General features: G+C 42.1%; 1 protein-coding gene across 2 annotated transcripts; it reads right to left on the bottom strand.

The window, feature by feature from the left end:
* Positions 1 to 834: 834 nt before the first annotated feature.
* Positions 835 to 27,269, bottom strand: SLC26A2 (solute carrier family 26 member 2). 2 transcript variants are annotated; one of them, XM_020780474.3, is made up of 3 exons: positions 27,019 to 27,269; positions 14,269 to 14,919; positions 835 to 12,072 (listed from the first exon to the last, which is right to left on the bottom strand). In XM_020780474.3, the coding sequence occupies exons 2-3, from the start codon at positions 14,905 to 14,907 to the stop codon at positions 10,573 to 10,575; spliced, it is 2,139 nt and encodes a 712-aa protein (XP_020636133.3). In that variant the 5' UTR covers positions 14,908 to 14,919; positions 27,019 to 27,269; the 3' UTR covers positions 835 to 10,572. The 2 variants fall into 2 exon arrangements, with proteins under 2 accessions (XP_020636133.3, XP_020636134.3); XM_020780475.3 differs by having other exon boundaries at positions 27,023 to 27,269.
* Between the last annotated feature and the right edge of the window lie 472 nt (positions 27,270 to 27,741).

Below are 27,741 nucleotides of genomic sequence, written 5' to 3'. Positions count from 1 at the left end.
AGGACTTAACTCTTATTTGGTAAAGAGCACAACTGGCATTGAATTATTTTTAGAAAAAGGTAAAATTCTTTTCAAAAGTATGCTGCTTTCTTATGGTTTATATAGGCAGCTAATGTAACAGATGATTTTTCAAAAGCTGATTTAAAGTATCTGATGTTTGTTTATTGACAACACTGGGGAAAAAAGACAGAAAAACTGTAACAGCACGATCCATTGGGTCATGTTACTACAGAGTTTCTATAGCTAAGTTTTGTTTATTTCTATACTGTGATTTTATCCATTCATTCACTTAACTTGTATACCACACACCCAGTAGCATGCCACAACAGAGATAAAAACATACAAACACTCCACACTTCCACTCATCAAACATATAAATCAAAGCAATAAGAAAAAAAATTACAGCGATTACAGCAATCCAAACAACAATAACATAATCATAGCAGGCTGTCATGAGAGAAGAATATCTTGGAAAGCTTCTTTGAATAAGTGTTTTTTAATTGGTTTCTGAAATGCTAGGTGGGAAGGCGCCTAGCACATCTTCCCAGGCAGAGTATTCCATAAAATAGCAGCCACTACTGAAAATGCCTTGTTCCTAGTTGCAGATTTCTGGGCTTCGTTCAGGGTGACAACTCTGCAACATCAGAACTTGGGAGCAGCAGGTGGCGTGGGTACATAATCTCAGAGAGAGATATGCTCTAACAGGCAGCAAAGTCCCAAACCGTTGAGGGCTGTTTATGTTAACATTAGTACCTTGAATTTGGCACGGGCGCATACAGGCAACCAATGCAAGCAGGCATTCAACAGAACAACAACTGAGAAGCACAAGACACATTAACAATGTCATAAAATATGTTTAATAGTAAATACGTACACAAAATAATCGTATAAAAATTCATACAAAGTTCTCTTTGAAACATGATTGAAAAACCAGCCATACGTTATAACAGCTGCAATGAAGCTTAACAATACAGAGACATACTTGATGACATTTATACCCATATCATGACTTTTTTGTAGCTTTGCCAAGCTTGAAAACGACAAATGCAGCAACTTCAAAAACTATATTTGGTAAAACTGCTACAGCATTTGGCTTTTAAACATTCCATAAATTGCTTTAATTTCATGTTCTCCAGATACTTTAGTCAAGAATTGTACAAACAATACTTCACTATGAAATACAGTTTCATATTTCATTTGTTTAGTATGATGGGCAAGGGGCCCACCATAATCCCTGGACTTCTATGAAAATATATTTGCAACAATATCTAAGGGAACTGAACTATCCCTCCACATACAAACAGACAGGAGATAAAGATATTATGTCTTTTTCTTTAGCGGTTTTCATAAACACCAACTACTTTCTGAATGACTCACTTGGATAAGCAGTAAAGAAAGCAGGGGCATTTTCAGATACTAGAAAATATAAGTTCTCTTCATAAGAGACTACATGTAGAGAAAGACCTAAGTAATGGAAAGGAGTAGTAAAGGGAAAATATGCATGGACAAGAAAGAGTCAAAAATAAATAATAATATACCTTGGGACCATTGTGAACACAGAATCAAACATTTGAAGCTTCAGAATAATAAAGAGATTTCAATGACATTCAGGCAAAGTAGTCTTCAAAATCACAGTTTTTTCTTAACGTTGACCCTAAAGATACCTCAATGCATCCATACATGCCATGTGGTTACTACAACTATTTGTTACAGTATCTAAATGGGAGACTACTCAAGTACAGTGGTGCCCCGCTTGACGACGATAATCCATTCTAGGAAAATCGCTGTTAAGCGAAATCGTCGTCAAGCAAAGAAAAAAACACATTGGATTGCATTGAAAACCGGTTAATGCATTCCAATGGGGGAAATACCTCCTTGTGCAGTGAAGATCCTCCATAGGGCGGTCATTTTGTAATCCCTGTTTTGCGGAAATAGCTCCGGAAAACAGCGGGGAGCCATTTTGCGAACCGCTGATCAGCTGTTTTTAATCGTCGTCCAGCGAAAAAATGGTACCCGAAGCAGGACCTATTCATCGTAAAGCAAAAAAAAAAAACCATAGGAATCATTTTGCGATTGCTATAGCGATCGCAAAAAACTCGTCATCAAGTGATTTCGTCGTCAAGCGGGGCACCACTGTAATGAAATACCAAAAGATTTGGGGTTCATAACATAATGGCCAAAATCTTGTTGCCTAGCAACTTGGATTTGATGGGTCAGCTTCATCCAGATGTTCCAATGGGCCTACTCTTAACTGTGACTTACTATGCTAAAGTAAGTCACAGTTGGTATAATTGTATTTGATTATCTACTATGCTAAGCACAGGGTTTTGGCCACTGAATTTCATACACCTGTTCTAAAGTGCAAGATCACATTAGGCTGCCTGCAACATTTCTCTTAAAGTGTATCTATACTATACAGTTAAAACAGGTCAGTACATTTTACCTGTCAAGATGCCATCTTATAGAAGCTTGGGATTCTTTCTACCCAAAGGCTTCTCTATTATCAGACTACAAGTCTCAAGATTCCCGAGGACAGAGCCATGGCAGTTAAAGCTGTATTAAACTGTTACAACTGGTAATGTGGATATATGCCACTGGTGCCTGAATTACCAGAGATGTGGATGGGAAAGAAAAAGCTTGCCCCCTTTTCCTATGGCCCCATTTGCTATTACATTATAGAACGATAAACAATATGAGTGTGTGTGATTTGGTTAAAACAGGAAGGCGTCTGGAGCGAGGCATGTTCATTTCACTAAGATCTCTATTTTTCCCCCCATTATTAAGCACCTCCAACAATATGTATTATGAAAATACAGAAAGTAGTAGTAAAAAAGTCTGTTTACCCTGTTCCAGCCATGTATAAATTACACAGAATTCTTTGTGAAAAAGATAGAAAAATCTCATTTTTATGACATATATTGCTGATTTTTTTTATTTTCCATTATCCCCATAATGCTGATTTTAAAATAAATGTTTCTATAGCTTACAACTAATCTGCTAAAATTATGAGGTCCTTCAGCAACTAATACAGTACATCTTTTTGATGCAACCTGAGAAAGCAATAAGGCTTTCCTTATATATAATTTCCTATATACCATTTTCAAGCTACTTTAGAGACAAAAGACAGCCCTATGAAAAAGTTTGAGGGCTAGTCAACTCTCTACATACTTTGTTCTTACAGAATATCTCTGGGCATTACAGTGGTGCCTTGCAAGACGAATCTAATTCATTCCGCGGTCATTGCCATCTTGCGAAAAATTCGTCTTGCAAAATGCGTTTTCCCATAGGAATGCACTGAAATGTAATTAATGCGTTCATATGGGGTTTTTTTTTAAAAAAAAAAGTCACTTACCAGGTAGGGAGCTGGGAAGCACCATCGGAGGGCTGGCGGGGGGGGGGGGTCCTCTCACTGTGATCGCTGGCTTAGGGGGTCCCCTGGAGCTTCCCCTGCACCATTCCAGGACTCGCAGGGGTCCCTCCAAGCAGCAATAGGCCCTTGCAGAGGCTAGTCCAGCACAATTTTTTAAGATCGTGCCCTTTCCCCCTGCCTTCAGTAAGGGTCGGAACTTTAAAAGGCTTTTTTCCCCCTTTTTCCATTCGGAGGCTTGCTGAAGACAGGGGAAAGGGGTGCAATCTTCAAAAATGGTACTCGGCTAGCCTCTGAATGACAACATTCGTCCTGCAGAAAAACGCCATAGGAACAACAGTCCTCTGAGGAACCAAAAACCTCGCCGGACCCATTCTTCTAGCGAGTTTTTCGTCTGGTGAGGCAATCATCCTGTGAGGCACCACTGTACTTAGATTTGAGGAAGTTGTGACTACCTTGTAAAGGTCATTACAGTAAACCTAAAGTGAAAATATTTTACATAATTGATACTTAAGACATAACAGCTAGAAATTCTCTTATTTACTTAAGATGGTTTAAGTCCAATGGCATTCCTAGTTAAGATGTTAAAGATTGTATTTTGTGTTGTGCACCAAGTCATACGACTGGTCCATAACCAGAAATACAAGATTTCCACCATTTGTCTTATGCCATCAGGTATAAGCACACAGTCTTGAACGTTCCAGGTTAGACCCAGGCAGAAAAAATCTGAAATATGAAAAACCTTAAAAGAATTTTGTAGAACCTCAGAGTGCAACAGGTTTTATCTGGCATACGCTACTGTGAACTGGAGCCAATTGCCATCTGATGCACAGATAAATATTAAAATTAAACAAGAATAATGTAACAAAAAAAAGAGAGAATGAAATGAATCAAAGCCACATGACCTTTGTGTCAAAATATGAAATTCTGTGTGTACAGAGTGCTAAAAATATAGGGGATCAAGCAAACCGATAACTGACCAACTTAATTCACCAGCACTTTATGCACATAGCAACTGAGGGAAATATAAATATGGGGAGGCAAAGAAACACATACACACAACATGACACACACACACACACACACACAGGATACCAACCACACAGATACTGAAAACCAGACATGAAATAGCAGCAGGCTTCATTTCCAAAAGCTTACAAGACAAATCTGATGGATTTCCCTCCACAGCTGCCAATTGGCTGGGTGAGTATATTGTTTAGTAATTTTCTGTGTATGTCCTTATAATATGCTTAAAGGCTAAGACATGTATTTTATTGTATATTTACTCTTAGGATCTTTAATATTTTCAGAGACTTATTCTCTGCTTTTTCATTGTGCCTTAGAATGTAATTAAAACATTCTTTTTCATCTCTTTAGTATTTTGGATTGGAATCTGACTTAAGTATTTGCCTGCAACTTACATTTAGTTTTCATATATTTTTAAGCATTTGTGCCTACAGCTTTTCCATAGCTGCTTGAAGTATTTTTGTGCTTGTGAAACAAAGAAGCTATGGGCATGCGTAAAGCCTATAGAAATAGACAAGCTGAATTGCCTGGAATTACTGTAACAATGAAAAGACCCATACTGTACCTCAATATCCAGATGAATGTTGATATGAATGGAAATGGTTATCTAGTCTCATTCTGGAATTAACCATTTTTTTGGGACAAATGCCAGCTCTGACGAACACAGGTTTTTGATTTTTCCCTAAAGGTTTATAAAGAGCTGTAGAACACTTTGGGAGCTATTCAGGCATCAGACTCTCTGACCTGACACTCCTACAAAATTGGTAGGGAAGGGTGGATGAGACCTTTGTTAGACCATTACAATATCACAAGCATAAGCCAGCTTTCCACCCTGCATGGACCTTCATCAGGCTGGGCACCATCCCCAGCTCTGTGGTGCCTGGCCTGATGAAGACTCACGTGGTGTTGAATGCTAACTTTTATTTGTGAATTTTTTAGTGATATAATAGTTGCCCAGATAGCCCAGACAGTTAGGTATCTGAATATGGAGCCACCAGTTGGGAGTTCTGTTCCCCACTGTGCCTCCCAGAAGAAGAGCCAGCCTATGTAACCTTGGGCAAGATGCAGAGTTCCAGATCCAGTTGATCCCCAGAAGAAGAGACTGACAAACTACTTTTGAGTAATGTATAACTAGAACACTTTGAAAAGGGGTGGCATAAGTTAGATTTAACTTGATGGCACATACTTATTATTTAATGAAGATAATTTAACGCTTTATCAGTCGGGTTCATTTCTTTCGTACAGGGTATGACTGCTTATGCTTTCTTCATTCCTGTGTTTTTTAAACCCAGTATCTGAGCATATGCTTATTTGCACCTTGAGACTGAAACTGGCATTTCACGGCAAAATGTTTCCGATTCTCTATATATTATATCGTTATTTTTAGAGAGCTACTTTAGAGATTTAAAATATATTTCATCAATATACTCTATATAGGATACATTTTACATAACATTTTTTATCAGTTGATCATCTGCAAATCAAGTTTGATACAGGTACATGCTTTATTTTAAGGATGTTTGGGCTGCAGTCATGTGTAGGAATGACTTCACAGTAACAAGGATAATTTATTCTAGTTTTTAAACCAATTTCTGTGCTTAATATATTAATTTTATCCTTTAATCAATTTGAGGATAATGCTTTTATTTATTCATTAATGCAGGATCTTTTTGTTAGCCTCATTTTAATTGCTTCATTTATTATGCATACATCCATTTTAATGCAACTTATTGCAATATTTGTTTTACATGATAATCTTTGAAGTTTCCCATAACTTTTTATAACTTTTAACCATTTTAGCAACAATCCCAATACACTGTAATGATATTTAATGTAGTTCTGAATTAACTATCAGTTGCCATAACCTGGAGCAAATTAGAATGGATAGATAAACTAAACTGTACATTGACCAAAATTTTTTTGCTTATTATAATAAATTGCACTAGAGCAGGCATACTAACTTAATTGGGGTTTAGAGAGCAGGTCCATCTTAAGTTCCATTCATTCAAATGGGCTTACTCTAACTGCAACTTACTACATTAAAGTAAGTCACAAGTACAGTAGGTCCATTTGAATCAATGGAACTGATTTAGGAGCTGACTCACTAAATCCTCATTGATTCAATGGCTCTTCCCTAGTGCAATTTACTACACTAAAGTTCAAACTTCCAGCACACCAAGTCATAAAGGCATAATAGGGCTTTTTAGTACAAAAAGTTCTAGTAGTAGAGATCTATCTTGCCCAATTAAAAGCTTAACAGGTCTTTCAACTTGATAAGAAGTTGCATATTGCTAAGCAGATTATGTGCTCTTTTCCACAGAAGTTGGCCCTGTGAAATTTACTGTAAAGTGAATTGCCCCATTAATGACAACTCTAATTTAATCTGAGGCCATGGAGCTGGGAGCAATCAGATAGCTCCATTTAATGTTAAGTAAAGCTGGACTCATTTGACCCCAAGGCTGGAACTGATAGATGAATCTGGAATCATTGTCACCTCCCCTAACAAATGGAAAATACTATCTCTGCCCCAGCTTTTAGTGCTGTATGTTGAGAACCATGATACATGGCTTGTAAACTGATACGCCGTTGGAGTGCCCTTCCCCTATTTTAAAATCCCCTGGATGAAGCAAGTTAATTCATGCTGCCTGTTTTTCCTAACATATTGTGTTCTTCTATCAGACATTCCCTGAAAATAAATCAAAGCCTACAAGACATTTAACCATAAAATGAGAGTAAACATTTTGCAATTAACTATCGTAGATGTTTTTACTCTTAAAGTCAGTATGTAAGCCTGCAGAGCTCCCTTATGGACAACAGGGGTACTATCATCCTAAGGACACTTCCCATCCTACATTTTAGAAGCTGCTGCAGTACTCTTTGGAAGGAACTTCCACGTTTCTGAAAATAACTTGGATAGATTTGTTTATATGCTGTTTTTTTAAAAAAAGTCTGACTTTGCTTAGAAAAAGGGTATTTACAGAAGACCTTTTGCCTGGTGTGCTTCCATCCACAATGCAGCAATAAAGATAAAATCCTTCTGTGGAAAAGAGTGAAAACCCTACCTTAAACACAACGTTTCTGTAGGAATATAATAAATGTGGTGGCCATGGAAACTAATGTGAGGGCGTTTTAACTGTGATTCTCTAACAGAAGCAAAATGGAAAATTCCCAAAACACCAGAGGTTGATATAACTGTAGTTATTCTCCTGGATATTGAAACTGTCTTCCTTCAAAGAACAGGAGACAAACCATAACCAGTTTACCTTTTGTTTGTTTCAATATTTTTTTTTTAAAATCAAGAGCAAAATCTTTCCTCGATGTATTGGCGCATTCGACTCAAGACTTGAATGAACCGGCCTGATCAATGGGATTTTTTTAAAAGGGGAGGGGGAGTCCAGCCAATAACACTTGAATTTATAATCCTCTCATGTTTTCCCATCACTTAACCTGCCTTTTTTTTCCTTTCTACAAAAAACACTGTTTAAGAGCAAAATAGAGAAAAAGGCATAAATGTCTTTTGGCAGTACAAGGGGCCTTCAGGTGACAAGTAATAGATTCTTATCTTCCTAATGGCTTCCAATGTACTATTTTGTAATACACAAGAGAATCTGGACTGGACAGGCCTAATCTGTTTTGTTGGTTATTCTTTCATTTTTAAACTACTGCTCCAAAGTAATTTATGGTAATCTTAAAAGCCCTGAAAGCCTTCTTTCTATTAAAAAAAAGGTTAATTGTCTTTAAAAAGATGAAGAATATTCACTATCTACTCTGATGAAGTCCTAGTAAAAGCCCAGAACTGTATACACTTAATCTTTGAGTATACCACCCCAAATTTGGGGTGGGGGGAAGCTGTACAATCCTCATTCATTTAAATACATCTGTGCTATAGAGATGCTGGTTAACCTCTGCCCTAGGAATCTAGCTATACATTTTAGTGTTGTAAGATTCAGAATACCAAAATTCAGAGTCATTCAATAAAAATGATAGGAGTAGGTTATTAGTTAATAAAAAGAAGTACTTTTTTATGACCTACAGAGAACTTACAGAATTCCCAATCACAAGATGTGGTGGCAGCCACTGGTTCTTTTCTTTGGTTTGTTTTTAAGGCTAGAGAAATTCAAGAAGGAAATGCCCACTGATAGCTGCTATTAGACATGATGATAGAGCTTGGAAACATTACTTTTCTCAATCAATAGGTTTCAAGCTCTCCCAGCCAGCATGTTAAAGGCAGTACAATAATTCCATATATATAATGTATCCCCATACAGTGCTGATTCATTATATTATCCATGTCTAGGCAGCCATTTTGTGCTTGATGGAGGCCTGGTCTACCTAAAGGAGCTGAACAGGCTTCCAGGAGATCTGGGCCCAAGCTAGAGGTAGACTGGACCTTGAAACGCCTGTCATCAGGTACAATGCTAAACTGCTCTGTTTGGTGCTAATTCAGTTAGCACTCCATTTTCTTGGAGTGTATCCTGAATGCTAAGCTGGTTATTACTGTATATATGCCTGTGAACAGTAGTCATTGAGGGATAATAGTTAAAGTGGGTTACATCCATGCCTAGTATGATGGGAACAAGATAAACCTTTGATCTGATTGATCAACAAGATCTCCTAGGAACATTAACAGACTGTTTGTCAAATCTGTCTTAAAATTCCTTAGGAGGAAATGGAGCTGGGAAGCGACAAACACCTGTTGAACCAATAAACAAACCACCAAGCCAGTGGTTCATGCTCATTTCTAAACAGGTGTATTTTTTATTTAGTCATACATTTAGTTGCATTTTACATACATATCCTGTGAAAAATTGAAAATAACTGAAGTATCTTATTTTTGTGTGGACTAGGACTTACATAATAAAAGGGCAATGGATTTCTGCACGTGGAGAATTATTACTCAGTAGCTGTCATATGCAATAGCGGCCAGCTTACAGAGGAAACCTCTTTGTTGCAGGGGTAGGGGTAGAAATTCTTATTTATCATGTACTCACCCTCCCTTTGTCTTCTTAAAAGAATGACTGGTGTTTGACTTACAAAGAAATGTTAATACACTTAGTATTTAGCCTGCTTTGTACATAAGGAATTAACACATCTAAAACTGTCCATTATAAAACTGCTGACAATGTGTTCTTTCCCAGAGTTGAAATTTTAGTAAAGGCACTTATGATTGGCTTTTGCTCATCAGCAAAATGTGTGAAGGTTAGGCTATAACTAAGCTACATCACTCTCAGTAATTTCCTGGCCAGATAATGGGGTTAGAAAAGTCAGAAATTAATTGCTCTACCCTAAGTTGTGGAAAGTAATTAGTTGACGAGCACCTCAACAAAATCAGACAGGTTTTGATCACAAGGTAAGTGAATGGGAGAAGGTTCACAGAAGTGAAGTTCTGTTCTCCCATCATGCCTTCCCCCTTCCACTGACACCTCCCAAAAAAGCATCACTAGGGATTATGGGCACTCTCCTCAATAATGTTGGGAAGGGTATCCCACACTGCAGAATGGGAAGGTATCTCCTAAACAGGTGAAGTTGCATGTGATTTGAAGCAATGCTTCCATCCTCAGGCATGTCCTACCCAGAACTCTCCTCTTGACACTGGCTTTCCAGGGAGAGCAAGTAGATGCAAAGAACAACAACAACAACAAAAATCTCCTCCATGAACATTCTTCGGATCACTTATTTTAGAATCTAAACTATACTTACTCTACTGAAGTAAAGTACCATCCAGAAAGATGGCACTATTTGCCCCAAAACACATCAATGCAAAGATAAATATATGGAACATGGAATACATTGACAGGATCATTGACTGTGAACCATGAATGTTGCAGATACAGCCGCTCACCTTACCCGCCACTGGCCATTACTACTTTCTGAAAGAATAAAAAATTAGGATTTTGTACAATGAAAAGCATATGAATATTACAAAATAGCCCTTTACACCTGTGTGAGTGCATGGCCAGCATGGTCAGACACACAGATATGCCATTACCTGAATCCAGAGCTTGCAAACATTAGTTTTTTGGACTAAAATCATAGGCCATGTTGACTGGGGTTTCTGGGATATGTTATCCAAAAAAAAAAAAAAAAAAAAAAAAAAAAAAAAAAAAAAAAACTACACAAACCCCTAATGTTTCCAAGCTCTGCCTGAATTTGGCTAATATTGAGTACAAAAGCTTCACTTACACACCAGAACACCCATTCTTGCTATAAGCACATAATGCATATTCCACAGCTTGGTGCACACTGTGGAAGAAAAATGCTTCCTCCTCCTTTTTCACATACTCTCCTCGTTGAAGGGAATCCCTCACAGAGGGATTGCACTGAGCCAGCAGTACCTGGATGCCAATTTCCCCATAATCTTTGTGAACCTCTTTAAGTGTGTTGATTCCAGCTGTATCTAAGAACGGCACTGCACAGCAATCAATCACTATGGTATGGAACTCCAAAGGCTGAGTGACAAGCTCCACCGAGGTCTCTGCTTGGTTTCCATTGGCATTGGCTGTTTTCTCACTAAGCCTTCTTTTTTCTAGCTTTTTCTTTGCTGCTAGTTCCCATAAAGGGTTGATGCCAGTCCGCTTGTACAGCATGGACTTAAAGCTCTCTTTATTAGCATAGTAGATGGGTGCTTCAAATCGAAAAATCTTGATGCCTGGTTTAGTCTTAAGGTCCTTGTAAGCCGGAAGTGGTTCATAGATTTCAGATTCCGGCACCCAGCCCAGGAGCTGCCCTTCTGGTCTCTGTGTCCGCAAAATGACACACAGCATTGAAAAGCAGACCCCAATGAGAAGACCAAGTTCAGTACTTATCAGAGCTGAAGATAACATGGTGACTATCCAGATCACAGTGTCCACCTTGCTTAATCGCCACATTTTAGGGAGGTCCCTAAATTTTCTTAAAGCTCCTCTGAGATTGACAATGGTTATGACTCCTAGCACACATTTCTGGAGTGAAAAGAACAGGGGGGCAATCACAAGAAGGACTAACAAGATGACCAAGCCCGTCATCAAACCAGATACCTGAGTCCTACAACCTGTTGATTCTTTCACAAGTGTCTTGGCAAGGGCTGCACTGGTTGTGATACAATGAAAAAAAGATGGGATGATGTTGCAAAAACCAATGGCATACATTTCCTGGTTAGGTTTCACTGTGTAGCCATGCTTCTTGGCAAACATCTCAGAGAGAGAGACAGTTATGGCGAAGCCGATAATGGCTATGGCTATCGCATCTACAGCCACGCTTGGCATTAGATTCCAATCTGGTGGTTGTGGTGGAAGAAAACCTGTCGGGATGTGTCCAGAAACACTGGAGCCATACTTCTCTTTCAACTTCCCAAAATGAGATGCCACCGTAGCTACCACCACCACCAAGAGCTCAACAGGCAAGGGAGCCTTAAGTCTTGATTTGAACTTCTCATTCAGCTCTTTCGTTGGGATAAGAACCAGAAGGCACAAGCAGCTTGTGATAAGGTCACAGAAGTTGGTCTTGTGGATGTTTTTAAATATGTTTACCCATGTGTTTATAGAAGAACCAATACCATGGCTCCGAGGAATATCTAGACCCAATAGGTATTTAACCTGTGAGGTAAGGATGGTGAAGGAAGCACCTGTGACAAATCCACTGAGCAAGGAATCAGAGAGATACACAGAGACAAAGCCCACCTGGAAGAAACCCATGGCAACCTGGAAAGAAAGAAAGAAGAATCAGAAGGGAATTTTGTACCGCAGGACAAAAGAACATAACCAGATAATGCACACATTAGTACATATAAATGTGCCAGAACATATCACACCCTGTCAAATTCATGTTGATCACAATAAAACATCTCACAGTTTGATTTGTGTTTAGCTCAGGTTCTTAATAAAAATGATGACCTACTCAGTTTTTTAAAACTGAAATTCCTTCTTCTTTTTTTTTAACCTTTTCAGAGCTTGCAGTTTTTTCAGGAGCACACATGTATCCTTTAAGAAACTGTCCATATTTTATTTTATGTTACTTTATTTTAAGAATGAATGTACTACAAAACAATGCTTTGCATTGTGAAGCAAGGATGTAGGCATTTGCATTGTAATTTTGCGTGGTGTTACATTTGTACAGAGTGCCCTTGATTTGATTTATTTTATTATGTCTTTACATACCGTATTTGCCGGCGTACAAGACAACTTTTTTGGTCCAAAAACATGCCTCCAAATTGGGGGGGGGTTGTCTTGTATGAAGGGTGCACTTCATTTGGGCCAGGAAGGAGCTGCCACCGCCGCCGCCATCGAGTGAGTGACGCAGGGCCACACCGGCTGGAGAGGAAGGCAGGCGGGCAGGCGGGCAGGCAGGCAGTCGATCGAGACGGAGGGAGGGAGGGAAGCAGAGCAGGCCATGCCTGAGCGGCCAGAACCCGCCACCCCGCGCTGCTGAACCAGCTCACCACCAGACAGCTGCTTCTCCTTCCCCTCCACCTCCTCCTCCACCGCCGCCCACCCGCCCGCTCACTTCCCTTTCCTTCTCGCCCTCCTCGTCGCCGGCCATGAACTCTATATTTTGAGTGGAAATGTTGGGGGGTCGTCTAATACGCCCAGTCGCCTTGCACGCCGGCAAATACGGTAGCTATTTAACATTAATTTGAATTGTCTAATGTTACATCAGAGTTTTGTGGTCTTACCCTAATATTTTATCCAAGCCTGTGCACTAAAGTGTGGTTTCACATTAAACAACCAATGGCCTTACACGAGCGAGCTGGGCAGGTGGAGGGGAAAGAGCAAGAAAAAAAAGGCTAGGTCTGGGTTTTTTTCATGCACATGCTGTGAGAGGAGGTGGACAGAGTGGGGTAACAACACATTTAAGTGGAATGGAAAAGACACTTGCAGCACATTAATGACACCGGCTCTGCTCTTATCACTTTGTAACAGGATCAGGCAATTTCCAGGTGTCTGGATGGCACACGTGCTCACTCCTGGAGGTTGGAGGGCCAGAATCACCTTAGACGCCCATTATGTTATTAAAGCCCCAACTAATGGCCACAGGAAGCAAAATTATTTCTGACTTTGGAAAAACAACAACCCAGGCTTAAAACAGTTGATGGGGATTCCAATATAGAGAAATTGCACCATGTCGCTACAGAAGACAAGAGACCTTTTACAGGAAAAAAAATTACAAATATTTTTAATTGTTTTGCAGTATGGGGCAGATGTAATGGGTACTGGGAACTCAAGCCTGACTGCTCACTGGAAGGACAGATCCTGAAGCTAAGGGTCCAATACTTTGGCCATCTCATGAGAAGAGAAGAATCCTTGGAAAAGACCTTGATGTTAGGAAAGTGTGAAGGCAAGAGGAGAAGGGGACGACAGAGGATGAGATGGTTGGACAGTGTCACTGAAGCAACCAACATGAATTTGACCAAATTCCAGGTGGCAGTGGAAGACAGGAGGACTTGGCGTGCTCTGGTCCAAGGGGTCATGAAGAGTCGGACACGACTTTGCGACTAAACGCGACAACTGGGTACTGTATGTGGCCAAGAGGCCACCCTTCATTCACCCCACCTCTTTAATAAAGTCTATGACTATAGTAGGTGATGGAATGACCAGATAGAATTCTGTTGAACATGGGTTGTCAAGGGTAAAGCAGTTCATCAAATTTGCAGACCAAATGGGAGCAGCTTCTGCTGAAACCTATGCAACGTTTCCTAAAATAGATGTGCAGGAGAGGTACAAGGGAATTTAATCCACAAGAAAGATGGATGGTTTTGAATAGCTACCCTTTTATTTTTAACTATTAATTGAAGAAACTATATAGTACTAATCCAATGGAAAATTTGTACACCCACCTCAGAAGGAAGCAAGAGGAAATGAATCAGAATTTTGTAAAATACAGGTTCAATGGGCTGTTACCTGGTAAATCCCAGCGATGAAAGTCACAGTGGCTCCAACGGTGATTGCATAGCAACTTTTGTCACATAACATGTGTGATGTCTGGTTCACAGTCAAAGGCCCCACTGTGCTGTTGTTACTTGCATAAACATACTTGTTCATATGATGACTGATAAATTCTGAATCATAGCCAGCTCTGTGTACTTCACGGTCCACTACTTCGCCCACCATCAGACAAAGTACACCGAAAATGCCAACAGAGATGTGACGTGACGTTCCAAACAGAAAATAAATGATGCTTGCAAAAAACGATGTATACAGACCGTAGATGGGTTCTTGACCAGCCAACAAGGAGTAGGCAATGGACTGTGGCACCAGCAAGATTCCCACAATCAGTCCAGACATCACATCCCCCAGAAGGTTCTCTTTCAAGTTGTATTTCGGAAGCCACTTCAGCACTGGGAGAAAACTGAAGATCAGCTCTTTGGCTTTAGCTGGGGTGCAACTGCATTGTTTTTTCACTTTCTTCGCCACCCAGGCCGTGAAGTTTGTGCTCTTTTCTACAGGTTCCAATAAGATTCTCGGATGATGATTCCATTTGCTATCATTTACCTCCACCAGTGCAAATGCGGAATGATCTTGCTTGTCCTCCTCTGTCATTCTCAGAGCTTACTAGCATAGCAGGTAAAAATTAGAGAGAGAGAAAAAGAAATCAGATGTATTACAGTAATACACACACACACACACATTAAAAAAACAAAAACAAAAAACCTCTACACCATTGTCAAATAGTACAATGATATGTAGATTACTACTCATAAGGTAAAGGTTCCCCTTGAAATTCAGTCCAGTTGTGTCCGACTCTAGGGCACGGTGCTCATCCCCGTTTCCAAGCCATAGAGCAAGCATTTTTGTCCAAAGACAGTTTCCGTGCTCACATGGCCAGCATGATTAGACACAGAACGCTGTTACCTTCCCACCGAGGTAGTACCTATTTATCTACTTGCATTTACATGCTTTCGAACTGCTAGGTTGGCAGGAGCTGCGACAAGCGACGGGAGCTCACTCTGTCACGTGGATTCGATCTTACGACTGCTTGGCCTTCTGACCTTGCAGCACAAAGGCTTCTGTGGTTTAACCCGCAGCGCCACCATGTCTTATCAGTACTCATACAAAGAAAATATTTCTGAACAAGAGTCATACAGGTTCATTCCAGATTTCTGACATTATTTAGAACTTACACTGACCCCACAAGCATAGTCTGAATATTAACTGAAAATTAGAGCAGCTGCTTCAGGCAAATGCTGTATCATAGTAACATGCTATACAGTACTGGTATTTGACACAAGCAGCAGTAAATTTGATATAATTGGTTTCACTTCAAACAAAGATTGTGGGAAACAATCCACAGTCCCATTTTTCCATTTGATTAGCGATTAAAAGAATTGTATTTCAGTGATGAGGCCAAAACCAGAAGACCTTATGGAAGGGGACATGAGCAGAAACAATCCTTCACACAGATGCATTTCAGTTCTACACATCTTGGCAGTTGCAGCAGAAATGCTGTACAGTAATAAATCCCTTTAATCCAGCCTTCCTTCTTTCAAAGTCTTGTGAGACTGACTGAAGATAAGCAAAAGGGGTGGGGTGGAATGACCTGAAGCATATTTCAGAAGCAGGTAAAACACACAGAACATTATTTGTTATTCATTACTTTTTACAATGTTCCCAGCTCAACAAGGAAGTGCCATTTGAATCAGCATGCCAAACCAGAAAAGGAGAAAAGGTACAAAACAAAAAAACAAAACAAAACAAAGCCCAATAATACTGAAGTCAAGAGAAAGATTTAAAATAACAGTTATCATGTTTTGGGCCTTTTCTCTATATTCTTCATATCTGACACTTTATCACGGATCCCTTACATTGCAAGGTTCTCTCTGAAATGAAAATAGCTTGCCAATCAATATTTTAAAGAAGACACCTAAAGTTAGCAGAAAAATAAAAACATAAGAGAATTAAATTTTGTTTGCATACTATGACTCCTGGTCATACTATGACCTCCTTTGCAGGAAAATAGAGAGAAAAAAGCAATCAAAACCATGAAATGGTTACAATGTGAAATTATAATGTCTGAACACAACCTGTGAACAACGAAAGGCAGTTGCATTACAGAAGTCTCATCTGGAGACCTCCCGCTTTTCACGGAGAACTTTGTACTAACATTTTGATATTATTCTTAGGGTTCTGGCATGTATAATATGCAGGTGAAAAACCAATGTATACTTTTCTCTGTGTAGATGTATTGTTCCTCCCTCAGTGTGTATAAGTAAACAAAGATTCAAAGGGATCTGAGGAAGTGGACTTGTCCACAAAAGCTCATATTAAAATATAGCAATTAGTCTTTACAGTGTCACAACATTTTTGTCTTCTTTATATACAGTGGGACCTCAACTTATATACAGTGGGACCTCGACTTACAAACTTTTCAATTTACGAACGGCTCCGTTCACAAAAATTGGCATTGACTTGCGAACGGAGCCTCGACCTATGAACTAGGTCGAGGCTCCATTCGCAAGTCAATGCCATTTTTTGCGAACGGAGCGATCAGCACCTTCGAAGGTCTCAAAGCACTTACCCCTGACATCGGAGGAAGCTGTTTGAGATCTCCAAAGGCAAAAGGGCAGGGAGAAAGTGTGGGGAATTAGAATTTTCCATCATTTCTCCCCGCCTTTTTGCCTTCGGAGGTCTCGAACAGCTTTCTCTGATGTCGGGAGGAAAGCCCTTTGAGACCTCCGAAGGTGCCATGAATTTCAATGGGAAATGGTACTTTGACTTACAAACTTTTCGACGTACTAATGTCCTTCTGGAACGGATTAAGTTCCTAAGTAGAGAGTTGACTGTATATTGTTTTTATTTTTGGCCTGATATGCTAGCACGGGATAACATAGCTACCTCTTCTAAAAGATTCAAATGACATCGCCAATGTACTTAATTCAAGATATGCAATTACAACTTTGCAAAATGTTCTTTTATCTGAACATGAAGGCCAGAATGCAACTGAGGGCATTTTTTATTCTGCCGAATTTGGTTCTCAACAGGCAGCGCCATGCAGTGCCTCAGGGGCGTCCTTTAGTAGTTAGTTCCTCCTTTGCTGCCAAAACGGACTCGGTAGAAATTGGAAAAAGTCAGCATAGTCAAGGCTATGGTTTTTCCAGTAACGATATATGGAAGTGAGAGCTGGATCATAAAGAAAGCTGACTGCCAAAAAATTGATGCTTTTGAACTGTGGTGCTGGAAGAGACTCTTGAGAGTCCCCTGGACTGCAAGGAGAACAAACCTATCCATTCTAAAGGAAATCAACCCTGAGTGCTCACTGGAAGGCCAGATCCTGAAGCTGAGGCTCCAGTAGTTGGCCATCTCATGAGAAGAGAAGATTCCTTGGAAAAGACTGTGATGTTGGGAAAGTGTGAGGGCAAGAGGAGAAGGGGACGACAGAGGACGAGATGGTTGGACAGTGTCATCAAAGCTACCAACATAAATTTGATCCAACTCCAGGAAGCAGTGGAAGACAGGAGGGCCTGGCGTGCTCTGGTCCATGAGGTCACAAAGAGTCGGACACGACTAAACGACTAAACAACAAAAATAATACTTTTACTGCTTCAGGAAAACACACAAGGGCTAAAATATCCAAGGCTTCCAAGAAGCCTCCTATACAACAAACAACAACAACAAACAACAACATATAGTAGTAGTAGTAGTAGTAGTAGTAGTAGTAGTAGTAGTAGTAGTAGTAGTAGTAGTAATAATAATAATAATAATAATAATAATAATAATAATAATAATAATAATAATAATAATAATAATAATAACATCAATGTGTGTCTCTTATTAATTAACTAAACAATACAGGAAGCAGTTAACAGAAGCTTTACTAATATATCTAGAGTTCACCATTCTATCTCGAGAACTAAGAGCTATTCCACACATTTTTCCTTAAGAGCAGTAGTCATAGTCCGATTTTAGCATCACATCGAAAATGTCAGCATGAATGCAGCCTATTCAGGCCACAGCTCAGTTATAATTTCTGTAGCACAGTATTTTTTTTCCACCACAGCTATTACATTCATTGAAATAACTAGTCGTATTCATGGACAAATATTTCATCATCCAAATGGACAGTGTCATCAAAGCTAGCAACATGAATTTGATCCAACTCCAGGAGGCAGTGGAAGACAGGAGGGTCTGGCATGCTCTGGTCCATGGGGCTACGAAGAGTCGGACACGACTAAATGACTAAAGAACAACAAGAAATTGGAAGTAGAGATTGGTCTTTCTTCCACATCAGGGATTTCGTAGAAACATGCAACATTTAAGACTTGGCGTTAAGTAGTAGCTGGGACTAGATAAGGCTGGACATGAAGATGTCTGGCAATTTTTATGCACTTGCACACACATACTATCCACATTTACTGCTGCTAACAGGCTATACTGCTTTTAGTAATTTTAGCAAAATTCTATTCGATTTTGACATTTAGGATCTGGTTTCAGCAGTTATGTTAGTGATCTAGGTTCAAACAAACAGCTGTTAGAACAATGGTTTGCCACTTGGCAAATTGTTGGTGAAGGAAATAAAAAAGCCAGGAGATGCCCATGCTGATGCTGGCAATTCTGCTAGCACTACACAAAAGAATAGCACCACTGAAATGTGGGAAGGCAATGAGACACTTCCCCCCCCCCCGAGTCTCTTCCACATTCCCTTCTGTGAATCTGCCTATTCTCCAACAAGGCAACCTCAAAGATCCCTCCCAAATGTATGACCACGTATTCCAAGAATGAACAACTGTCGAAGGCCTGCACCTGATCAGGGGACTATCCTGCCCATCTGGCCTCCCATCCCACCCCCTCACAACCTCTTTGGGCATCCAAAGAATAATTATAACAACTGGCTGCTCTACTCTAGGTTTGGCAATGGTAAGGAGATGTCTGAGCTGCTCTGTGTTCACAGGACCTTTTATTTCAAAGACAGAAACAACTAGATGGTGCTTTCCGCTTTTGAAACAATGCAGCCCACACTGTAAGCAGGCTGGAGGATAATGGGTGAGAGAAAATCATAGGCCATTGAGTCCAATCCCCTGCCCAATGCAAGAATCCAAATCAAAAGAGATCTAACATATGGCTGTCCAATTTTTTCTTGAATGCCTCCAGCACTGGAGCACTCATCACCTCTCAAGGTAATTGGTTCCACTGCTCTACTGTTTTAACAGTTAGAAAGTTTTTCCTACTATTCACCAAAATCTGACTTCCTGTAACATGAACCCATTGTTAGTATTGAGTAACATATGGCTCAAAGATATAACGGCAAACAAAGGGCACAATGGTTTTTAAGTCATATTACCAAGTTCTGGCTACAATTTTTCTTTCTGAAACCTTGCCTCTGTGTTGATAAAGAGAGACAATTGCTAACCCTTTATACATACAGTGATTCATTCAAGCTTCAAGCCAGATATCTAACTCTCTGCGCTGTCCCATTCATCATTCAAGTGCTAGAAAGTGTCAGAACCACAGTCACAGACGTCTACCCTAAGGAGGAAAACAAAAGGCCATGAGAGGTGCCACGACTGACCTGGCTGGCGCTCCTGTCGACGCTCTGGTTGATGGCTGGTTCTCAGCCGCGGCTAGGGCTGCAGACACGATCGCTCCTAAACGCCCTCTCCGCCGCAGAGATCGTCCGGCACCTTGGTTTAACCAGGAGCTCCGGGCATTGAAGCGGGTCAGGAGACGGCTAGAGCGCAAATGGAGAAAGGACCCGACGGATTGGAATTGGATAGCTGTTAAGGTTGCTACTAACCTTTACCTGGCTAAGGTAAAGGCTGCCAGTCGAGCATACTTCGCTAACCGGATAAGCGAAGCCTCCAACCAGCAGGCGGAGTTATTCCGTATAGTACGCGACCTATCCGGAGTTGGTCTGAGCGACGGGCCTCCCTTTAGTTTTTCGCCAGACCAATTTGCAGCATTTTTTAAATCAAAAGTGGAGGCCATCCGCCGGGACCTCTCTCCTTTTTTGAACACAGTGAGTCGAGCAGAGATGTCCAGCGCTCCGTCTTGCCCGGTGATTCTTGATACCTTTCAGCCTGTTACGCCTGACACTGTGGCCAGGGTGCTTGATCGCTGCCGTGCCACCACCTCCTCCTTGGACCCTTGCCCGGCCTGGCTAATCAAATCAGCCAGGCCTTTAACAACGGAATGGGCCATGGTTATAATTAATGGGTCTTTCCTTGAGGGCAGATTTCCATCTGCCCTGAAGGATACACTCATTAGGCCCATCAGGAAGAAACCTAGTTTGGCGGCGGACGAAATTGGCAATTACAGGCCCGTCGCCAATGTTTCTTTCCTAAGCAAAGTGGTGGAGAGGGTGGTGGCCGATCAGCTGCAGGCACTCCTGGATGAAACAGATGCCCTGGATCCATTCCAGTCGGGCTTCAGGCCGCGCCACGGTACGGAGACGGCATTGGTCGCCCTGTGTGATGACCTATTGAGGGAGGCCGACAGGGGCAAAGTGTCTCTGTTGGTCCTCCTTGATATCTCAGCGGCCTTCGATACCATTGACCACGGTATCCTCCTGGGGAGGCTCTCCGAGTTGGGAATAGGCGGCCTGGCATTGTCCTGGCTCCGTTCCTTCTTGGAGGACCGTCCTCAGAGAGTTCAGCTTGGGGAGAGTGTCTCGGCCCCGTGGATCCTCAATTGTGGGGTTCCGCAGGGGTCGATTATCTCCCCAATGCTGTTTAACATCTATATGAGGCCGCTGGGCGAGGTCATCAGGGGGTGTGGAGCCAGGTGTCATCAATATGCTGATGACACCCAGCTCTATATCTCCTTTTTGCCAACCACAGGAGATGCCGTTCCGTCCCTTCAGCGCTGCCTGGAGACTGTACTGCAATGGATGCAGGAGAACGGGCTCAGGCTGAACCCGGACAAGACGGAGGTGCTGAGGGTGGGCGCCCCCGCAGCTCGGGATTTGGGAAACCCCCTCTCTTTTGGGGGGGTGACCCTGCCCGTCAGGGATGTGGTCCGCAGCTTGGGGATCCACCTGGACCCGGCGCTCACTATGGAGTCCCAGGTGGCGTCGGTGGTCCGTACCGCCTTTTTTCATCTTAGGCGGATAGCCCAGCTGCGACCCTACCTTGATGTGGGGGCTCTCACTACCTTGGTACATGCGCTCGTAATCTCCAGATTAGACCACTGTAATGCGCTCTACGTGGGGCTACCTTTGGGGTTGCTGCGGAAGCTACAGGTGGTGCAGAATGCGGCGGCCAGATTAATCAGCGGTGTGAAAAAATACCAACATATTTCACCCACTCTGGCCGCCTTGCACTGGCTGCCCATCCGCTTCCGCATCGACTTCAAAGTGTTGATGCTCACGTATAAAGCCCTAAACGGTTTAGGGCCTCGATACTTGGCGGAACGCCTTCTCCCGCCAAGATCTACCCGTGTCACTCGCTCGAGCCAGGAGGTGAGGTTGAGGAGCCTAACGCCGAGGGAGGCCCGGAAGGAGAAGACAAGAAATCGGGCCTTCTCGGCGGTGGCTCCTCGCCTCTGGAACAACTTACCTCCTGTGATCCGCAGGTCTCCCTCGCTGGGTGTCTTCAAGAAGCAATTAAAAACATGGTTGTTCCGGCAGGCCTTTCCATCATTCTCCTCTTGACCCCCCTCTTTGTTTTTGCTTTTGCTTTGTGTATTATATGATTTAATGTAGTGCCTTCTTTCTTTTTTAGAATTATCTGTTTTCATTGTTTTATATTATTTTTATGGTTGTTAGCCGCCTAGAGTGGTCCGTGCGGACCAGATAGGCGGGATATAAATCAAATAAATAAAAATAAAATAATAAAAATAAAAATGTTTGCTAGCAAGTTGCTTCTCACAGAGATGGCTTGCTAACATTGCACCTTTGTATGTACCACTGTAAAAGCTTCCACTGTGCACTGTGGAAAGTGCCATTCCATTAAATACACACGCACACTGTTGCTGTTTATAACAGCATAAAGCCAGTTACAAGTACAGTGGTGCCTCGCTTAACGGGCACCCCGTTTAACGATGAAATCGCATACCAACGAACTTTTTGCAATCGCTTTTGCAATTGCATTGCGATGTTTTAAATGGGGGAAAATTGCTTTGTGATGATTGGTACCCTGTTTCGCTTACCGATCATTGCAAAACGATGATTTTTTAACAGCTGCTTGGCGGTTCCAAAATGGCCGCTGGGTAAAAAAAATGGCTGCCCGCTGTTTTCTGGGACGGATTCCTCGCTTACCGGGCAGCGAAAATGGCCGCCGTATGGAGGATTTTCACTTAAAGGTGAGTCTGAAGCCCATAGGAACGCACTGAAGGGGTTTCAATGCATTCCTATGGGCTTTTTAATATCGCATAGCGACGAAATCACTTTGCGATTTTTGCTGCGCCGATTATCGTCGCTATGCGAGGCACCACTGTACGTTAACAACTGAGGCTTTACATGCTTCCTACAGAAATCCCCTTATGTTTTTGTCAGTAGAATCTGATTCCCAAATACTTCTATGTTTCTCATCCTCAGAATTTAACATGACTACCGGCTTTATTGTATATCTTCAAGAACTGTTGAAGATGTGCAGAAAAAAAAGTCTGTGGGTAAATCACAAGACCAAGAAGTCTCCACTGACATACAGTACTTTGTTGCAGGAATGTTGGTGTGAATAATCAGATAAAGAAATGCAATGATTATAGTCCCTCGGGACATAATTATGTCTCCTAGAGCTGTAAACTGATTAAAGCACTTGTGGTTAAATAACCATTTTGTTTCTAGCTGATTAAAATCAATTAGAGGAATCTGCATTATCATAACACCAACTGTTGACACTTTCATCAAGCAGGATTTTCCTAAATGTGAGAAAGCTTTTCAAAAAAAAAAACCTCACTATTCAAGTTTCCTCGAAAATAAGACGGGGTCTTATATTAATTTTTCCTCCAAAAATGCATTAGGGCTTATTTTCAGGGGATGTATTATTATTTTCATGTACAACCATCTACATTTATTCAAATACAGTCATGTCATCTTCTTCCGGTGGCTGCACAGTGGTGGAAGGAGGGGTTTCACTTAACTGGGGCTTATTTGGGGGATAGGGCTTATATTACAAGCATCCTGAAAAATCATAGAGCTTATTTTCAGGTTAGGCCGTATCTTTGGGAAAACAGGGTAGAAAGACTGTCACATTCTTAAAAAATTCTTGTCATTCATTTGGGAATCTAGAACAGAGAACAGCTCTCCGATTACAGAATCAAGTGACTTACAAAATGATAAGCCTTGGTGGACTAAAATATTCCATGAAAACCAGTATCAGACACTGGCCAACAGTGGCTTCCTATATGTTTTTGGCCTGAAACTCTCATCTCCTCTTGCCCAGATGGCTAAGGAAGAGGGATTATGGAGACTGCACTCCAGAATAGAGATTGAGACTACTCACCATTTTGACGAATTGTCCTGCTTCGTGAGTCGTCAAAAGTTGACAACTCACAAAGCTCAAAGTTGCCCCATGAACTGACAAAGCAGGAATTTATTTGATGATTGTTTGGGGGTTTACTAAAAAAAAAAAATCTGACACCATGCCACCCCATTGCCATCCCGCCAATGCCCCACCCCTGCTGACGCCCCCCCATCGTAATTGCCACCACCACCACCACCACCACCATTGCCACCGTCTCCAGCTGACCTCCGTAGCCACGGCCTGTAGAAAGGGACACTGGCTGCCCTTTGCAAAGATGGTAGCTGCAGCGTCCCTACCCTAAATGAAGCCACAACCACCATCTTTGTAAAGGGCAGCCAGTGTCCCTTTCCACAGGCCATAGCTGCGGAGGTCTGCTGAAGATGGCAGTGTCAGCAGCAACAATTACAGGGGAAGTCAGGGGTGACACGGAGGAGTAGGGAGAAGAAGGGGCAGGGGATAGGCTGTGGGTGGCTGCCTATTGGCCTGCTGATCAGCTGGTAGGCAGAATGGGAAAGCCACATAAAGAAGAGCGCTGGGGAAAAAAGGGGGGACGAATAACAATAGGGCAATACAGTGGTTCCTCGACTTACAAACATCCCAACTTATGACCATTTCGAGTTTGACCAGCTCCGGCAGCACAATTTTGCTTCAACTTGCGGCCGGAGCTTCAAGTTAAGACAGGAAAAAGGCAGGGGAAAAAGGTGGGGAATTCAAATCTGCTAACCTTTGGTAGGTGAAAAAGCTGCTTCTTTGTAGCTCTTTTGCCCCAATGGTTAGAGTGAGTGCATTGGAGGAGGCTTGGGACTGCCTGGAGCTGCTTTCTGCTCCTGAGTAAGTACATTTATTGTGTTTTGCAGGGTGGGTGGGTGGGGGTTCGGGGTCTCTAGAACCCATGAATATGAAGGGACAAATATTTAACGAATCAGCAATTACTGATTAATATCACGATTCACTTTTTGATTCGTCACCATGTCTACTCCAGACATATCCAGAGGACCACAGTTGTCCTCTCCTGTCCTAAGCAGAGCAACTCTCTATCACAGTGTAGCTAAAATCTGTGCATTAACTTCAATTGTGCTTTTTGGGTGACTTTATAATATTTTTTCAAACCCTGATGTTGGGAAAGTGTGAAGGGGATGACAGAGAACAAGATGGTTGGACAGTGTCACTGAAGCTACCAACATGAATTTGATCAAACTCCGGGAGGCAGTGGAAGACAGGAGGGCCTGGCATGCTCTGGTCCATGGGGTCACGAAGAGTCGGACACGACTAAACGACTAAACAACAAAAATAATACTTTTACTGCTTGAGGAAAAGATACAAGGACTAAAATATCCAAGGCTTCCAAGAAGCCTCCTACATAACAAACAACAACATAATAATAAAACATCAATGTGTGTCTCTTATTAATTAACTAAACAATACAGGAAGCAGTTAACAGAAGCTTTACTAATACATCTAGAGTTCACCGTTCTATCTCAAGAACTAAGAGCTATTCTACACATTTTTCCTTAACAGAAGTAGTCATAGTCCGATTTTGGCATCACATATCCAGAATTATGCATGGAAAATGTCAGCATGAATGCAGCCTATTCAGGCCACAGCTCAGTTATAATTTCTGTAGCCAGGTATTTTTTTCCACCACAGCTATTACATTCATTGAAATAACTAGCTGTATTCATGGACAAATATTTCATCATTCAAATAGGAGACATTAGTTGTGAAAAGAGAACCATCTCTTTACAGAAGTCAACAAAAATACTTGCCTAGAAATAAATTCCACTGCAATCACTGGGGGTCTTTTCCAAACAAGTGTTTTAAGATTGAGGCTGAACACCACTATTTTGTGAAAAGACTTACTGAAGTGCTTTCAGCCAAAAAGAGAAAGAAAGGGTACTAACCTTGTGATCTCAAACAAATGCTCAGAGATAGAGCAAACAGTTCCCCCAAGTTGCAGTCAATTATACTGAGGTTATTAACCTACAGAAATCATTCCCTCCCCACCTCCCCAGTCTCTGCCAGGCCCTTGTTTCCCACAACACATCTCTATGAAAGTCAAACACACAGGTCATCATCATCATCTTCATTACAATATGACATTATACTATATATGTGATGTTATTCAAATTCACCTCCACAACCTTGGGTAAAAAAGGAATTTGACCTACATTTCAAATTGTTGTTCCTGTGTCCCGCCTGTACAGCTGTGCAAGTGTTTTCTATTCCTTTTATAAATATTTTTTTAAGAGCAGTACCTTCTACCTGGTGCATCTTTTCTCAGATGCCACATTAATCTGAACCCACTTTCTACTACAGGTATAGTCCTTCATGCTTCTGGTTCAAAATTCTATTCAAAACTTTCTATAACTTCTTTCTCTTTAGAAGAACTTGTACAGCTGCCACTCCAGCCCCATTTCTGACGTTGCTGTCTAAAGAAGGAAGTCTGGATTGGAGGAAAGAGATATACAAATATGACCAGTAAATAAATATTGGAGAGAGAGAGAGAGGGGTATAACTAGGAAGACACTGCTGAATAGTTTCTGAGCAAATTCACTTTGATCAACTGTTGCTGAGAAAAGGAACCCTATGTCAAAATTGTGTGTGTACGCCCTCAAGTCGGAATTGACTTCTAGCGACCCTTTCAAAGTTCTGTGAGATATTTATGAAGCGGTTTTACCAGCGAGTTAGCTTCCTTGGCTGAGACAAAATTTGAACCCACGACTGCCGAGTCCTAGTTCATTAATCTACCCACACCACCGCACGGGGAATTATTAGACAACTAATAATAGGCAACTAATAATAATGGAGGGAAGCAAGAAGCCTGGCTCGACAAGCCCTCCAAAGGGCAGCTCTCCTCGACTATCCCGAGAATACTGTACACCCCATGGAGAAGTCATATCCACCCCGGATCAGCGCGTCTGGGACTGCAAGCGCCCTGAGTCCGCGGCAGCGCCGCCTCTGGGTATCTCGGGCGCCCAGACACGGCAATATGGGAGCACACTCAGCAGGACTTGACGCCACACACACACATCCCAAGTCCAAAGCACACTTCTTCCCCCCCCTCGACTGGTTTGTCCGGAGGCGAGGTCACCCCACAAAAAGAAACCCTACTGAGAGCAACGCGCTTCCTTTCCTTCTAACCCCCAAAGTCCCCTTCAACTGCCCGCCTGTTACCGTAGGCAGAAAGGGGGCACCCTCACTTGCGCCCCCCTTCACCCGTTCCCCAGTTTCCCCCCAGCAGAAGCGCTCCACTCACCCACCGGTCTCCGCCAAAGGAATGCCGAACTTGCTCGCTCAGAGGGGGAATAGTTCCTGCACAAGCGAGCAACGCGCGCCGGGCAGAGGGGGAGGTTCCTTCGCCCGCCAGGAGGCCTCGGCCCCCGGCCTCAGGTCCCCGCCCCGGCCCGGCCTCCTCGGCTGCCAGCGCAGCCAGCGTCCTTGGCGCCGGCGAAAGCGCCGGGGTGGGTCGTCTCTCCCCTCCCACCCCGCCATGTGACGTCCATGGAGACGCCCTCCAGGCAAACGTGGACCTCGGAGATTCGAACCTAGGAAAAAGAGAGAGAGAGAGAGAGAGACGCGGTTCCATCCGGGTGTGTGAAAAGGAGGAAGAGAGCGCGCGGGAAAAGGGAGGCCGCAAAGGACTTTAATCCCCTTTTTTATTATTTAGCAGAGGGGCCGGAAGAAAACATGTCTTTCATAACGACACATACGTACATATCCTTTAACAGCCCCCGAACTCTTTCTACACCTTTAGAGGACGCGGGTATTATTAGCTCAGGTTGTCCTAGAAGTGTCCTTGTCGTTGTTATGTGCGGTCAAGTTGCCTCTGATTTATGCCCCCCTTTATAAATGAGGAAATTTCGCTGACTACTGGAGTGCATTAAAGAATTCCCGAAGATCAGTAAGCAAAGCCTTTGACCTTGGGGATCATGAGAAACTGTGAGCTGTTCTGAAAGAACTGCGTGTGCTGGATTGCCCT

This window comes from Pogona vitticeps, chromosome 2, assembly GCF_051106095.1.
Source record: "Pogona vitticeps strain Pit_001003342236 chromosome 2, PviZW2.1, whole genome shotgun sequence".
Classification (NCBI taxonomy): Eukaryota; Metazoa; Chordata; class Lepidosauria; order Squamata; family Agamidae; genus Pogona; species Pogona vitticeps.
Note: the sequence above shows the minus strand (reverse complement) of the source record. Positions and strands in the feature narration are given on the sequence as shown.

Coding starts and splice junctions, on each gene's coding strand:
- SLC26A2 (XM_020780474.3), bottom strand. CDS start 14,907: ATGACAGAGGAGGACAAGCAAGATCATTCCGCATTTGCACTGGTGGAG. Junction 12,073..14,268: donor TCATCGCTGGGATTTACCAG/GTAACAGCCCAT, acceptor CTTTCTTTCCAG/GTTGCCATGGGTTTCTTCCA.